Source organism: Phyllostomus hastatus, unplaced genomic scaffold, assembly GCF_019186645.2.
Source record: "Phyllostomus hastatus isolate PE091 unplaced genomic scaffold, TTU_PhHast_1.1 phas_contig_90, whole genome shotgun sequence".
NCBI classification, from domain to species: domain Eukaryota; kingdom Metazoa; phylum Chordata; class Mammalia; order Chiroptera; family Phyllostomidae; genus Phyllostomus; species Phyllostomus hastatus.
Genome location: NW_025333984.1, coordinates 8,610,376 through 8,625,751, shown reverse-complemented (window position 1 = coordinate 8,625,751; position 15,376 = coordinate 8,610,376). Strand labels below are relative to the sequence as shown.

At 43.3% G+C, this 15,376-nt stretch overlaps 1 protein-coding gene and 1 pseudogene across 1 annotated transcript; one reads left to right on the top strand and one right to left on the bottom strand.

Moving 5' to 3' along the window:
• The first annotated feature begins 4,448 nt into the window (after positions 1-4,448).
• LOC123827726 overlaps positions 4,449-15,376 on the top strand; it is a 49,528-nt pseudogene continuing 38,600 nt past the window's right edge.
• Positions 9,568-12,356, bottom strand: LOC123827756 (casein kinase I-like). The gene is made up of 2 exons (XM_045852195.1): positions 11,379-12,356; positions 9,568-9,624 (listed from the first exon to the last, which is right to left on the bottom strand). The coding sequence occupies exons 1-2, from the start codon at positions 12,354-12,356 to the stop codon at positions 9,568-9,570; spliced, it is 1,035 nt and encodes a 344-aa protein (XP_045708151.1).

The window sequence follows — 15,376 nt, the reverse complement described above, 5'->3', positions numbered from 1 at the left end:
CAAGTCAAGTATTCAAAGCATTGGTCTTCTTTTGACCTCAGGTCAGTAGGTAAGTAAATACACAAATAAATAAATCACTTCTTTGGGAAACCTCAGGAAATTTGTTAACCATAATCCATACCAAGAACTTGATAAGTATACTTAAAACTGAAAATGATGGACTTTCAGAAAAAAGCAAGCTTCAAGCAAAAATTACATGGATTCTAATTGCTATCTTTAACATGGAATGGAATAGAAAATTTGTTATATTAATATTGACCCTTCTTACCCCTTCCAAGTTTTAAAGTTCCACACTAAACCTTCTGTTTTCAGAAGCAACATATCAAAAGAATGTTTTGCAGTTTGACAATTTAAAGTAATACTGTACAGAATAAACTTGAATGTTTGAATGTTCTGCTTCAGCCCGAATCTTGGTATTAAAGGCACCAGAAAGGTACAATGACTATAAGGGAAACTATGATCATGTCAGTGTTATTTACACATTTGATGGCTAAACTCTGAGGCCTTTAGGGTATTCAAACTTCCAATTAGGCCTTAGAATGAGATGGTAGTTACATATAATCTGATTTTACTATTTAACACAGTTACATGTTTGAGTATTTGGAATGTCACTTAATCACCCTTGCAGCACAATGATTCTACAAAGCATTCTTCCCTTCAGCCCATTGTATAGTTTGTCAAATGACATGACCGTTTTTAATTCATAACTGGAATCTAGAACTAATGGCAAATAATTTATGTATTAAAATATGTTCATTTTCTACTATGTGCCTGGCCTTGTTCTAAGGACAAAACTCTTAGTTTTATTGTCCAAATGCTAACATTTCTTCTTAGAGTTGTTTTCCTGAACAACTGCTTTTCAAAAATATTTGGGGACAATCTGAAAACTTTTAAATAACACTTAAGAGCATAGATTCATTTTACAAATTACATGAACCCATTTTTAAATGTACATTGTGACTTTTGTTAACACTAAAAGGTTCCAACATTACTTTGGTATACTTGAAAGCTCTTAACTACCGTTAAAAAAAAACTTTGTGATAGTAAATTATTTAACACATCACCAAAACAAAGTCTTATGAACTCGGACAAAAATTGGCAAAACCGGGATTCTGCTTTTCCAGTTATTTATTTTAAGGTTCATACTATGCCTCATGAAAATTCATTTTTCCCCACATTGCAGATATGAAGAGCAAGGGGTGGGGGCTAGCAAACAAGCCACTGCCTGGTAATCATGGAGTACAATGTAAAGCTGTGGATCTCCTTTTAATAATAATAAAAATAATAACTGTTTCCTTCTTAAGACTCTTTCTTGGCAGCATTGGAGTAACCTATGCTCCAAATTGAAAGTCTGTGGACCAAGAAGATGGACCAGGATTATTCAGCCGAAAGATAATAGAGCAGACATTTGCAATGCCTTCCCCAAACATGTTAAGAGTATCGATTCTCACAGTACACTGTACCTGGTTTGTTAATTTTAATCATAGAACAACCACCTAAAATTCAAGGAAGCTATGACCCTTACTTATCACAAATGAGATCAATTAAATGCTAATCTAACAGTACCTTTCAGAGTCCACTGGGGTGTTTCGTTTCTGTTTGGTTTCTAAACCCAAATGGCTACTAATTTCCCATCTACGGCACCAGAAACTTCTTTTTATATTTCCTCGGATCACCTCAAAAACACCTCTGGATTAACATCTCAAGGGGGGGAAATGGGAAAGTTCAGGGCTTCTCCTGACCATTTGCTTCATGATGGACATGTAGTTTTTCTCCACAAATTAGCATATAGTCAGTAGCAGTGATGCAAATCGGCTAAACCCGAAGCTGCTAAGGGCAAGCTCGAACTGCAAACCAGCCCCCGTCCCCGCCCCTACTCTCTCCGTGGAGAAACGAATGTCAAGACGGCATCTACTAGTGGAGTGAGATCTTCTGTCTCCGTAACTGTAAACAACCGGCTGCACTGTGTTCGCTGAAATGTTTAAATACACTCCTGACTGCAAACATATCCACTCACCTAGTAGCGCCAACAGTCTCCCCTTCTCCACCTCTAGGAAAAAGCATCCTAAAACTGAATTGGCAATCCGCCAGTTGTGGCGTGGACGAAAGTGAGGTTACATTTCCCCAGGCATGCCAAGAAGGTACTAGGCGCTGGGCAGATGGGCTGGCTACGGCTAGATTCCCGGGACCAAGTCTCAGGATGAAATGTGAAAACGCACCAACCCGGGTAGCTGAGCGCGTAGTTAGAGCCAAAACCGACGGTTCCCAAGGTACCCACTGCTGCGTAACGACTGTCCCTCTTGACAAAGATTGGGGTGTAGGAAAACGCATCGGGTGGGGCCCCAGATAGCATAGGTTAGGAGGTCCTGAAGTTCCTCCCAGAACCTGAGCTCCCCGAGTGAGATTTAAAGAGATATTCAGAAGCAAACAGGTACTAAAGTGTGTCCTAGCCCCTAGGCATCTTCTTAGAGATGGCAGGAGCTTAATCCGAGCAGCCGAGCCCGGGGCGGACGTTTCAGGTGGGAGGGATACCCAAGAAGAGGCGCCCCCCTAGTCTCTCGTGGGACCCAGGCCCCTCCACCCTTCGTCCGTGTCCACTTGTTAGACTGCCGGGACTCTCCGTGAGAGCCCAGGCGAGGACCCCCTTTCAGAACCTGAGGAGTTGGTCGGCAAAAGTGTCGCCCGAGAAGCCCAGGGTGCCCTCGAAGGGCAGCGCCCCCCAGGGCCCCGCTTGAACCTCGAACGAGGCCGATCTCCTTTCTACCCCGGGTGGTCCGGAGCTCTGAGCCCGGCAGAGACCGAAAGAAGGAGCAAAGGTTCTGCCACCTCGAGCAGGACTCCCCGAGTCCACACAGCTCGACGCTCACGGATGGGAGCCGCCATCCAGCTCCAGCAGCCTCGGGGCGAAGTTCGCCTGGAGTCCTTGGGTTGGGAGGTGGGAGGCGGGGGAGGGCGAACCAGAGGGAGAAATGCACTTACCTGGTCCAGGCGCAAGTTTTGATGTGGTCCCCAGGTGCGGTCCCCCGCCCCCTTGCCAGGTGCTCAGCCCCTCCGGATGTTGCTGGCACCCCGGACTTCAGGCGTCTCAGCCGGTTCCTGCAGGAAACGACTGTAAATCCACATTACTGTTCGAACTGCCGCTCTGGTCCCCGCTTCGCTCTCCTCCGGCTGTGGGCAGCAGTGCTCTCAGCCAGCAGCCGCTGAGGGCAGGGACCGAACCTGGCTACCACCGCGCCCGCGGACGCCCGCCGCCAAGAGGGTGCTTGCACCCAGGGTCGTACGTGTGTGAGAGTGTGTATACGCGTGTGTGTTCGTGAAAGGGAGAGTCTGCGTGCCTGTGTGAGCAAAAGGGTTGAGCTCAGCTCCCGGGGCACTCGGAGGTGAACTCCAAGCAAAGCTGGAGCCTGCAGCGCTCCGGGGTGCGGGGCGTCTTCACAGCTGCGTTGATGTTGCCGTGGCCGCCGCCGCTGCGCTCTAAGGCTGGCCGCGGTGGTGCAAAAAAATGTTTCTCCGCTACTCGAGACCAAAAACCTGCCCTGTCTACTGAGCATGCCCGGTTTGACAGCTCCACAGCCGAGGGGTTTTTTTCCCCCCTTTTCCCCAAGACTCCAGGTTTTAGCCGCAGCTGAGATAGGGGGAGGGAGGAGGAGGGCCGAGGGAGCAGGTATCGGGCAGAGGAAGGGAAGTCGAAGAAAGACAGGGTGTTAGAAGGTGGAGAGAGGGTAGGAGAAAGCTGAGGGTGGGAGCTGAGGAAGGAATGTGGATAAACAAAATTCAATACAATGGGTACCTGGACGGGGACTCTCGTGCCCAGCTTTTATTATTTTTTCCCAAGGGTTAGATGGGATGGGGAGTTCGAAAGAGTATTTGTCATCCCCAAGATCAACCTGGGACAGGGTTCCATAGTCATGACCAACGCAAACGCGCGTGCACACACACTACACACAATGGAGTGCGATCACTGCTCGATGTGTAAAACCTCAACACTGACTTAGAAAGAATGCCCAAGTCTCTTGCCAGTATAACTTTGGCAAAAAAAAAAAAAAGAAGAAGAAGAAGAAGAAAGAAGAAGAAGCGAGGGAGAGAGGAATCGTTGGGGTTCCTCCTTTTCCCCTCTCCCCGCCTTCCAGAAACGCCAAGCCCGTGACTGCAGAGCATAAGTGACCCGCGAGCTCTCATGTAGGTCTGCGTGAGAGCACTGCCGACTGCCTCCCGCTGACAGTGCGACCCCAGCGCGCCAAGGCCGGCCACATGCAGCCTCCTGGCGGCGCGTCAAGTCAGCACTTACAATGTCCGTCTGGAGGGGGGTCCAATGCTCCAGCTCCAGCCCCGCCTGGTTGCCCAGTTCCCTGGGCTCCCCAACCGGCTCCTCCCCTCACCCAGCCGGGCACCGGGGCACGTACCCTGGCGAACCCGGCAGGCTGCCCAAAGCCTCGGATCCCTCCCTTTCCACCCTCTTCAGCTTCCTCGAAAAAGCGGAAAAGCGGAATCTGCATGCCCATAAACTCGCTTCGGGAGCCTTAGGAGTCAAATTGGGCATGCTCAGGACTTGGGGCGCCTGGCGTGGAGGAACTCTCCAGTCGCCCACATCTGAACGTCTGGGCCAGATGTGCATCTGAAGCGTGAGGCGTTGGCGCCGGACTAGAGTTTGACTCCGGTCCCAGGGAGGGCGGCGGCGACGACCACAGTCGCCTTCTCCTTCCCGGCTTCCCAGCGAGAGCCTGACCGTGGGAGATACCAAGTGCAGAGCCAGGGGAGCTGCACCAACTGGAGAAACCCAAGTGTCGAGTTCTCCCAGACCCCCTCCCTGCAACGCCACCCGGGCCGTACACAGGTAGGGGGCGCGCAGAGCAGCAAAGAGTGACTACTAACCTCTAGGTAAAGAAAAGAAAGCGCGAAGACTCGAACCTTCTTAGGGGCAGACGTATACTGTTGGTTTTCTTGAGTGAAGAAAGCAGGGTGCGGGTGCTTATCTATGTGTGTACACGTACGTTTATAATTTTTCTCCGCTAGCGATGGGACAGGGAAGCGAGAGGCTATGGCCGAGCTGAAAGCCCTCTGGGGGTTGCAATAAGGCACATTTAGATCCTTAGCTGGCCCTATTACCGGGAAGAGTCGCTCGCGGCTCGGTGGGCGCGCAGCGAAGCTCCAAGCTGTTCTCCACCCTGGATAGTAGCAGCTGCGAGAGGACGGCTTCCGGGCTGGATGGTCTCTGCACTCCTGAGCTGGGGGGCCGGATTTGGTTTCCGAAAGAGAGGTAGAATAGGGTGACGCCAGGGGGAGATCTCGGAACCTTGTGTTCCTGTCTTCCTGGCTTTTGGTACAGGTATTTGCAAAGAGGGAGCACTGTAAGCCCAGCACACCACCGAGGGTTGGAAATATACCGAGCTGAGCACTCTCGGGGGGGGGGGGGGGGCGGGGAAGAACAGGGAATCGAGCACGTTTATTCCCATCGTCCCCTTTCCAACACCGCCTTCAGCTTCGGGCAGGAATTGTTTGGATCCCTGCCGCACACCATCACCCCACCACCCACCCCCACCCCACCGCAACAAAGAAACAAAAGATGACAACCCGACTCTAGGGGCATAACAACTGCTTTCAGAACCATCTCTCTTTTGGGCTGTTGAAAAAGCAATAGGGAAGGCGATGGTTGTAAAACCTGTGTCTTGCACCGTATGTAAGTGAACCTTACTAAAGCCCACTACCCTTGCCCAAAACAAAACAAAACGTGTGTATAGCTTTTAATCCTAAATAAAAGATTCCTCTTTAAGAACTACCCGCACCCTGAACTGTGGATGGAAAAGACTTTCATACCTCCTCAATTCCCACCTAAGAGTTCTAGAAGGAGGAAAAAGAAACATCTGGCCAGTCACTTTTCCAGTGATTCAAAAACACTGTGAAGTCTAAGGAATTCTGTAACCAATGATTAAAGAAACAGATCCTCATTAATGAAAAGGGATTCAGGCAGAATGGGACATGGACAAGCCACAACAGTCGTGGAAATGCAATATAGGATTTAAAACCATGATCATCTCACTCTCACACTTGCTGTCTCTTTGTTACTCTTTTTGAAGACACAGGGAGGAAGGGACAGTTGATGCCTAGGGATTTCATGAAAGGAGACAGCTTGTTTCTCTCCTGGTAATTCAACAGTTGGTTTAATCATTTTTCAAAAAGAAAATACTTTCTCCTGTACAGCCTCTTCTTTATATTTTCTCACATTCTTCCCTCTGATTTTCCTCAGTCGTCTTCCACAGCTCCCTGGAGCCCTTAATTCATTTGCTCTGCACCTGTCTCCCTTTAGTTCTCTCAAAAACATTGTTTCCCTTTTTAATTCTAAAGTACAAAGGGCTCTGTCACTTTTCTCCTTCACTGAAGGACTGATTTACAGCTTCTGGAGGCCCACAACCTGATGAGGTAGCTAGGTTTCCTAAAGCATTTATTAAACTTTAGAGAGTCCCTAGATCATTTAAACAACAGGAAATTGCAGCATTCTCAAGTCATTTTGCTCATAGGACCAAGATTTCTATTTCAAAGGTGGATATCAGGGAGAAGGCACACTAAATGGCCAGTTTCAGAATGGCCAATGTAAAGGAAAATATAATCAATTGTAATGGAGCATGCAATCTGTATAAGACAGTTGCCTAGTTGCCTAGATTATTAAAAGAATTTGCTTGGAATTTTCAGAGATATGCCTTTTTGTTAACAAAGACCACATACATGAACTTGTACACCCTTGTATGTTTATTCCCAGAACTAATGCAATTACAAAAATTCAACTCAGAAAATGATCTTGAAGCATCTACTATGTTCCAGGAACTGTGCCAGCACTGGGAATATGTAAAGAAATAGAGGCTTTAAGAAGCTAAGAGATTTTCAAAGATATGTGAACATTTCAATAATCAAAGAAGCATATACTGAGTGATTGTTACTATGTACCTAGAACAATAAAGTCCTAGAAAACAGTATGTAAATAATCTGGCCTTGGTATTTTAAACATATTCGTTGAATCCATAGGTTGTATTCTCTACAAAGAATGAGTAAGGAAAATATCACTTATTTCAATCTTGTTTCTAAGTACTGTCATAAGTAAGAGTATAAGTACAATAATGTTAGAAGGCTAAAGTCAATAACAATCACAAAGAAAATCAATGTGAACCATCTGAAATATAGGGGTTTTGTTTTGTTGCTTGTCTAATGGGAAGATGTTTTCAAAGGTACACTTCCCAAATGTACTTGTTGTGGTAAACCATTATTTCCCATTTCAACTGATAACAATGTCATCCAGAGATCAGCTACCAGAGATTACGAATGGTGCTGGCACCTTACCCTTTGGCTACAATGATTGGAAGGAGGAAAGGTAGCTTAATGACTTTTTACCCTAACTGTTTTCATAAACAGATCCGTAAAATTGCAGTCACCAGCTTGCTGCTAGGGAGTGCCCATATCTGGCCAAATGTGGGCCCCTCTGGGGAAAGCAGCCACATTGGAAGAAGCTCATTTGAGCCTGGATGTGAACAGCTGGTGGCCGGGATACTGCATCCATCTGCTCAGAACAGAGTCAGACACATTATTTTTCACATACCCAAGTAAGGCTCAGGAAAGAAAGTGACAAGCCAATTAAAGTCTTCTCTTTACCTATTCCTATTTAGTATCCAAATAGACAAATGGATCCTGTGGATGTACTTTTCTGACTAGAGTTCCAAGGAGAAGCAAAATTCTCTCTTTCTGTTTTTAAACTTTGGGCTTTAGCAAGTCACTTTGTATTCAATACAGCAAGCCTTGCTAATGGAAGTGTACATTCAGACAGAATATCCCTCATTGTAAAGGCCCCATCAATGCTGCTGCACCTTATTCTCAAAATAAATCTCTCTCATACAGATTAATCTTAACCTTCAGAAACAAACGTGTCTCAATAGGATGCAGTGGCACTTCATTCATGTTACTGCTATATGGATTAAAATAATTGCCCAAATTTAAAATTACAGAAAGTTGAAAGAATGGCAACTTGGCCTTTAGTTTAGATGAAATTCACGTATATTTGATATGCATACACCTATAAATATGGCAATAACAATAATTTTACCCTCAAAGATAACATAGTGATTTCCCTTTCAGATCTGAAAGCTGGTATTATGATAGCATTTGTCTTTTTATCGGAAATACTTTTAAGAATACAGTATACTTTTTGGCACCTTTTAGCTATCACAGTTGAAGAGAGAAAATATTGATTTCAAAATGTGCCGTGATTTGTTTGAGAAATGAAATTACACTCCAGAAAAAGAACTCGAAGAGTATAGAACAATTAGGATTGTTCTGTTGGCATTTAAATGCACTTGAACTTCTCTCTAAATACGTGACCTTAACCTTTTAAGTGAATTATTATCACAATTGACTTATAGGTAACTATTAATTTGTATTGAAATAACTAAAGCATTCAGTGCTTCTAAAACGTATGCCTAATAACGTCCATAAGCAGACTTTATAGCTACATACATTAACAATTGCTATTAGATGCTAACAATTATTAGGATAGTGTATTATAAACAGATTTTAAATGTGTTTTATATGAAAATCAGGGACTAGGATGTTATCATTTTCTATGCAATACAATAAACATGAATAATTTCTTCTTAGACTCAGGAAATAGGTCCCCATATGTATCTTCATTCTCTCATTCATACTTTCGTGAAGCAGATTTATAGAAAATCCACTATGTGTCTACTCTAGTGCTAAGTACTGGAAAGAGAGTGATAAACACAACATATCTGCTCCTGCTTTTGTGGAGATTACAATCCACTGGCAGACCAACATAACCAATCCCAGAATGAGGTATATAGTTTTAAACTGGTGAGCACTCTGAAGGAAAACAACATGGCATTGGCAAGAAAACAAGAGAGATTCCATTTAGATTGGGGTTGGAGTGATTAGGTACCTTCCCTAAGGCAGTGGCTACTGATCTGAGTCCAGGAGAATGAGTACTAGTTAGCATCCCAGGCCTGTGAAAAAGAAGCTATGGTACAGTATTTACATGAGAAATAGCTTTACAATGTCAAGAGCATCTGGAATGTAGTGAGCACAAGTTGTATATTTGGGTGGTGGTGACATAAGATGAGACAAGAGAGGCAGAAAGGAGTCAAATCATGTATTTAGAGGACTTGGTAAGGATTTTGGATTTTACCCTGAGGACTATGGGAAAGTGTGATATGATCTAATTTACTGTTCAATGTATCTTTACCTGCATCAATCAAATCCTTATACATGGCCAACTCTCAAATAATAAACTTTTTCTATCCTTATTCTTTCTGATCTCTCTGTGGTACTGAGGGTTCCTTAGAAACTTGTAGGGTATCTGTGTAGTCTAAATTATTTTCATAATACTGATATTATTTGCCTTTCACTCATATTCTCTTATAAATATAATTCAATTAAGGAAATGCAAAAGCAGCTGTGGCCACTGTGGCTCAGCTGATTTGGGCATCTGCCCACAAACCAAAAGGTCGTGGGTTCAATTCCTTGTCGGGGCACATGCCTGAGTTGCAGGTTCTATCCCTGGTCTGGGTGTGTTCAGAAGACAGCCAATCGGTGTTCCTCTTTCACATTTATGTTTTTCTCCCTCTCCTTCTCTCACCCTCCCCCTCTCTCTAAAAAAATAAATGTTTAAAAAATACAAAGGCAGCTATGAGAATTTAGTTATGTTTTATTAAGCCAGGCACAAAAGATAACATTCCAATTCTTCTCAATTTTTGTTTGGGAAAATACAGCAGTTTTTCATGTAAATCTTATTCATGTTAGCATGTGATGAATGAGTTTATTATTGTTACCTTAAGGACATCAATACATAAATATTTAATTCCTGCCTGTTTTAACTTCTGATAAGTAAATATCAATAGAGATAACCTATGAAGACAACAGCCCTTTGAGGTCTTCAAAAAATGTTAGAGTATACAGTGGTCCAGAGACCAATGCCAACCATTGAACAGAAACCACATCCATTCTTAAAACTGGTTGCAGCTTCCATTCTATCAGTGTCTTTTACTGTTCCAAAATGCTCAGTCCTTAGATTCACAGTAAGAAATTGACTGTTACATTGCAATCCAGAATGATTCCTTACAACTACTGTGTAATGCATTTTGAAATTATTCTATTCTATTCCAACTGAATCAATTGCTTTCTTTACCCAGTAACCCACATTTGAAAAAGTGTGGATGATCTCATCCCATTTCCAGGTTCAAATAATTACTTCTAGTTTATATCTTCAAGACCCTATCTCCTGTCCCAACATTATTCCTGGGCTCCATCTCTAACAGCTGCCTGGACATTTCCTCCTTAATATTTTAAAATTACCTCAAACTAAACTTGTTTAAAACGGACCTCACTCCCAATATATTTTTTCAGCTTTTAATTTTTAATGAACTTGTAAACAGAAAAGCTCCCATTTCAAAACAAAAACAAAATCACAGATCATTTGCATGTTTACAGGTATTACACTTATCTAAGCAACATCTATACATGTTTAGTTTTAAGATGTTAACTAAATTTCTGTGACACATATACTTTTTTCCTAAATACAAAGAACATTACAAAGTTAATACTGAGTCCTAAGTATAATCTAGTAGTCACTAAGTTTTTATGAAGTCTTCACTTTAGATGTTATTTCTAGCACAGGTAAGCAGTCAGAATCTTTCTTTGGTAGCTACCATACAAGCTGGCTTGCAAACAAGAAGCCAACCATTTTAAGAATGTTTTAAGTGAAGAACTTACAAACCCCAGAGATGGATAAATCCTAATAATGCACAATTGTGAAAATCTGCAACCATCAAAACTGTGGCTGAAGACTGTTCATGCAGTTCTGAAGTGACATCTCAAAGCAATATAGTTCAAAGTGAAAGATTTTAACAACAACAAAAAAACCCCCAAAGTAATTGCCACAAAGTCTGATCTACATTTGCAAGGTGAAACAGATTATTTAGAGACTAATTTTAAACATTTAGGTAAAAACAATTTCTGAATTGAGAAAATAATTCAGTCAAATAAAATAAAGTAAAAGATTTTAACCAAAAAAAAATAACATATGAACAGTTTATCCACCAATCTGTGCATGTCAACCATTTCCTTAACTTTTCTACTTGAAAAAAATACAATAGTAAACTGGACACCATGTTTCGCTTTCTCAGTTAATATTCACAATTACAGAGGGTACAACTCAGAACACATCACCAATGTTGATCATAGGTAATTTATTTTGAAGTTAAATTCTTTACACCAAGTAAACAGTTGTCCACAACCACTAGCTAGTGTGCATATGAATTCAAAGTTCTAAGTTTCAGGAGAAACAAATGCTGTTCCTAAATCTTTTACTGCTTATGTGCTTGGACACCACTGGTAGTTTGGGCAGGCTGAGCCTGACTACTTAAAAGGGCTGCCTGCTGTGTTGCTCTCTGCTTTAAAACTGTCCAGTCAAATCTGCTGTCACCTTGTTGTTTCAGGGTACGTAAAAGATTGAGAAATAGCTGCCTCAGATATCTGTAATCTGGAGTTTCCTCAAAGCCAAGCCCACGACAATAGTTTAAGTACACAGCAAATTCTTCAGGAAACCCGCTACATAACTGATCAACAGAGATGGACATCTTTCTTTCACTAACCTTTTCATATTTTTGTTTCTTTGTGGCAGCCTTGACTCCTTGCCACGGCAGGGTATTTCTATTAAAGTACATCAAAACATACCCTAATGACTCAAGGTCATCTCTGCGACTCTGTTCAATACCAAGATGTGCATTCAGGCTAGCATAATGGATAGTGCCAGTGAGACTTTTTTCTTCTTTGTATGGTATGTGTTGCCTTGTTTTTTTGTCTCTGTATCTTTTGGCCAAACCAAAATCAATAAGGAATACTGTATTACAATAACGCCCAGTACCCATTACAAAGTTATTGGGCTTAATGTCTCTGTGAATAAAATTCTTTGAGTGGACATATTCAAGTCTACTGATCATCTGGTCAGCTAACATAAGTATAGTTTTCATGGTGAAACTTCTTGAACAAAAATTGAAGAGGTCTTCAAGGCTAGGTCCAAGAAGATCCATGACTAGCACATTGTAATCTTTTTCTTGACCATACCACCATATGCGAGGGATGCCAATGCCACCACGAAGTATCTTATAGAGTTTGCTCTCGTACAGCAACTGGGCATGAGTGGCCCTCTGAGATTCTACCTTTACTGCCACTCCCTCGCCATTGCTTAAGTTAAGCGCCAGATACACATCCCCAAAAGAGCCGGCCCCAATCTTTCGTACCAGTTTATATTTCCCCCCAACGACGACTTCTGGCTTGGGGCTGCTGCTACCACCAGTCGCCATCTTGAGAGATGAGCTAACTCCGGATACCTCTGATGGGATGTAAGTAGGCCTCTGGGCTCCTGGATCCTCAGTCGTCTATCGGAGCCACGCCCTGGGAAGAAAGGGACAGAAAGCTGAAAACCTAAGCTCTTGGTGTCACAGGGTCCAGGTTCCGAGAGGAAATCTTATTACCTCCGCTCAGACGGGCCGCAGTTTGTGAGGGGTTCTCGGGGATACCAGGTGGTCGGTCAGAGTGATGCCCTGAGGAGAAAGGGATAGAAAGCTGAAAGCCTAGGCTCTTGGTATTACAGAGTCCAGGTTCCGAGAGGAAACCTTATTACCTCCGCTCAGACGGGCCGCAGGTTGTGAGGGGTTCTCGCGGATACCAGGTGGTCGGTTGGAGTGACGCCCTGAGGAGAAAGGGACAGACAGTTGAAAGCCTAGGCTCTTGGTGTCACAGGGTCCAGGTTCCGACAGGAAACCTTATTACCTCCGCTCAGACGGGCCGCAGGTTGTGAGGGGTTCTCGCGGATACCAGGTGGTCGGTTGGAGTGACGCCCTGAGGAGAAAGGGACAGACAGTTGAAAGCCTAGGCTCTTGGGTGTTAGAGGGTCCAGGTTCTGACAGGAAACCTTATTACCTCCGCTCAGACGGGCCGCAGGTTGTGAGGGGTTCTCGCGGATACCAGGTGGTCGGTTGGAGTGACGCCCTGAGGAGAAAGGGACAGACAGTTGAAAGCCTAGGCTCTTGGTGTCACAGGGTCCAGGTTCCGACAGGAAACCTTATTACCTCCGCTCAGACGGGCCGCAGTTTGTGAGGGGTTCTCGGGGATACCAGGTGGTCGGTCAGAGTGATGCCCTGAGGAGAAAGGGATAGAAAGCTGAAAGCCTAGGCTCTTGGTATTACAGAGTCCAGGTTCCGAGAGGAAACCTTATTACCTCCGCTCAGACGGGCCGCAGGTTGTGAGGGGTTCTCGCGGATACCAGGCTGGGCCACTAGTCGGTGGGCAACGGCAGCCGCCTCGCTTCCGTCGAGAGGTGGGCAAAGGGAACAATAAGTTATCGTGATGACACTGTTGCCATGGGTACCGCTGGCTCCGGTCCGGAAGTACCCCATGGCTCCACCCACACGGCCATCTTGTTATAATGGTTCCAGCCAACGGAAAATCCCCAATGTATTTTTTAAATATGAGAAATGGAAGGTTACAAAAACAGTATCATGTTCATATGCATTGGCTGAAACTAAAATATTTACAAATAGGTTCATGGAGAACGACTAGGAAAAATCCCAATATTAATAGTGATTAAGGGGATTTTTTTTGTGATTTTAATTTTTAAAATGTTTGTCTATGCCCTGACTGGTGTGACTCAATGGATTGAGTGCCGGCCTGGGAACCAAAGGGTCCTCAGTTCAATTCCCAGTCAGGGCACATGCCTGGGTTGCAAGCCAGGTCCCCAGTTGGGGGCACTGGAGAGGCAACCACACATTGCTGTTTCTGTCCCCCTCTTTCTCCCTCCCTTCTCCTCTCTCTGAAAATAAATACAATTTTTAAAAAGAAACATGAGAAAGAAAATTATAAAAAAATTAAGTATTTGTCTATACTCTCCATAGTATGTATTAATACATAATCAGAAAGCTATTATTTAAAAAGTAAAACACAACTAATCGTTGTTATAAGTCCTATGCCTCTTCTTGCCTTTCATTTTAAAGGTATGATTCTATTCATACCATCATTTGCTTTTAACACATTTTTTTCAGTGATAATTATTTTAATAATGCAGACTGCCCCAGAACCACTTTGTTTTATCACCAAGGGAATCCCAATCACAGAATGGGCATAGGCAGGAGTTACCCCAGCCACAAAGTAGGTTCATCCGTTTGCTAGGACACCTGCTGCCATGTTTGAAGTTCTAAATGCTACATACTACTCCAGCTCTGTTTGTCTGTCTTGAAATTGTATGCAGTACAGGTTATCCCACCTGGTTACAATGGTGGCAGTCTATCCTTTTGTTCAAATATTATTATGAATGAAGCCTAAAATATCTTTAATTTACATCACTTCTGCATCTGCCTGGGAGGCCCTTCTTTCTACATTCTAGCTGTCTTTCCATATTTACCAGACTCATTTCCATTCCTGCCTTTTCTGAGAAGCCCTCCCTAAACTTCCATACTGAAATGTTGTCTATCCTCTGAACTGCCAAAGTATTTTTCCTCTCTTGGCCCTTATCCCAGTCCTTTGTATTATAATTATTTAGTTAGATGCTTATTTCTCCTATTATATTTTTATTCTTTGAAGGTAGGGATGTCTTTCTGTATATTTTGGTTATACATAATAGACCCTACAAAGATAACTGGTGACAAATTATTCATTTAACAACTTTGTTTCTAAAACAAGGGGTTAAAATGGGAAGAACTGAAATACGTATGTTCAGTTTGATCAAATTTAATTCAAATTATCGTTTCATGCTTCATGTAGGAAACTTTCTTTAAAATCTAGTGCCTTGATTTAACATGATCCTTAGGCCATGGCTAAGAGGTAATATTGTATTTAAAAGAGATTTTATGTATTTAGTAAGTTAAGCTTCTTGGATATGATATTAATAATCTCTGGCTGCATAACAAATTACCTCAAAACTTCATAGCTTAAAACAACACTTAGCCATTTCTCACATTTTTGTGGGTGAGATGGGAATTGTTTTTCCTGGTCTTGCCTGGGCTTACTCAAGTAGCTACATTTATGGCAGGTCACCTGGGGCTGGGTTCATCCCACATGACTTTACATATCTGGTATCTACACTGGAGTGGCTGGAAAACTGAGGTGTCTGGACCTCTCTCTCCATGTGGTCTCTGTCCAAGAGATCTCATATTTTCTGTGTCTGTTAACTATTGTTGCATGACAGATGACCCTAAAACTTAGTGGCTTAACCAACAGCAATTATCTCTCACAATTCTCTGGGTTAACTACAGGCTTGCTCTGCTGGATTTTGACACATGTGTGCAGTTACTTTCAGCTGGGGGGCTGGCTGACCTGAAAGGTACAA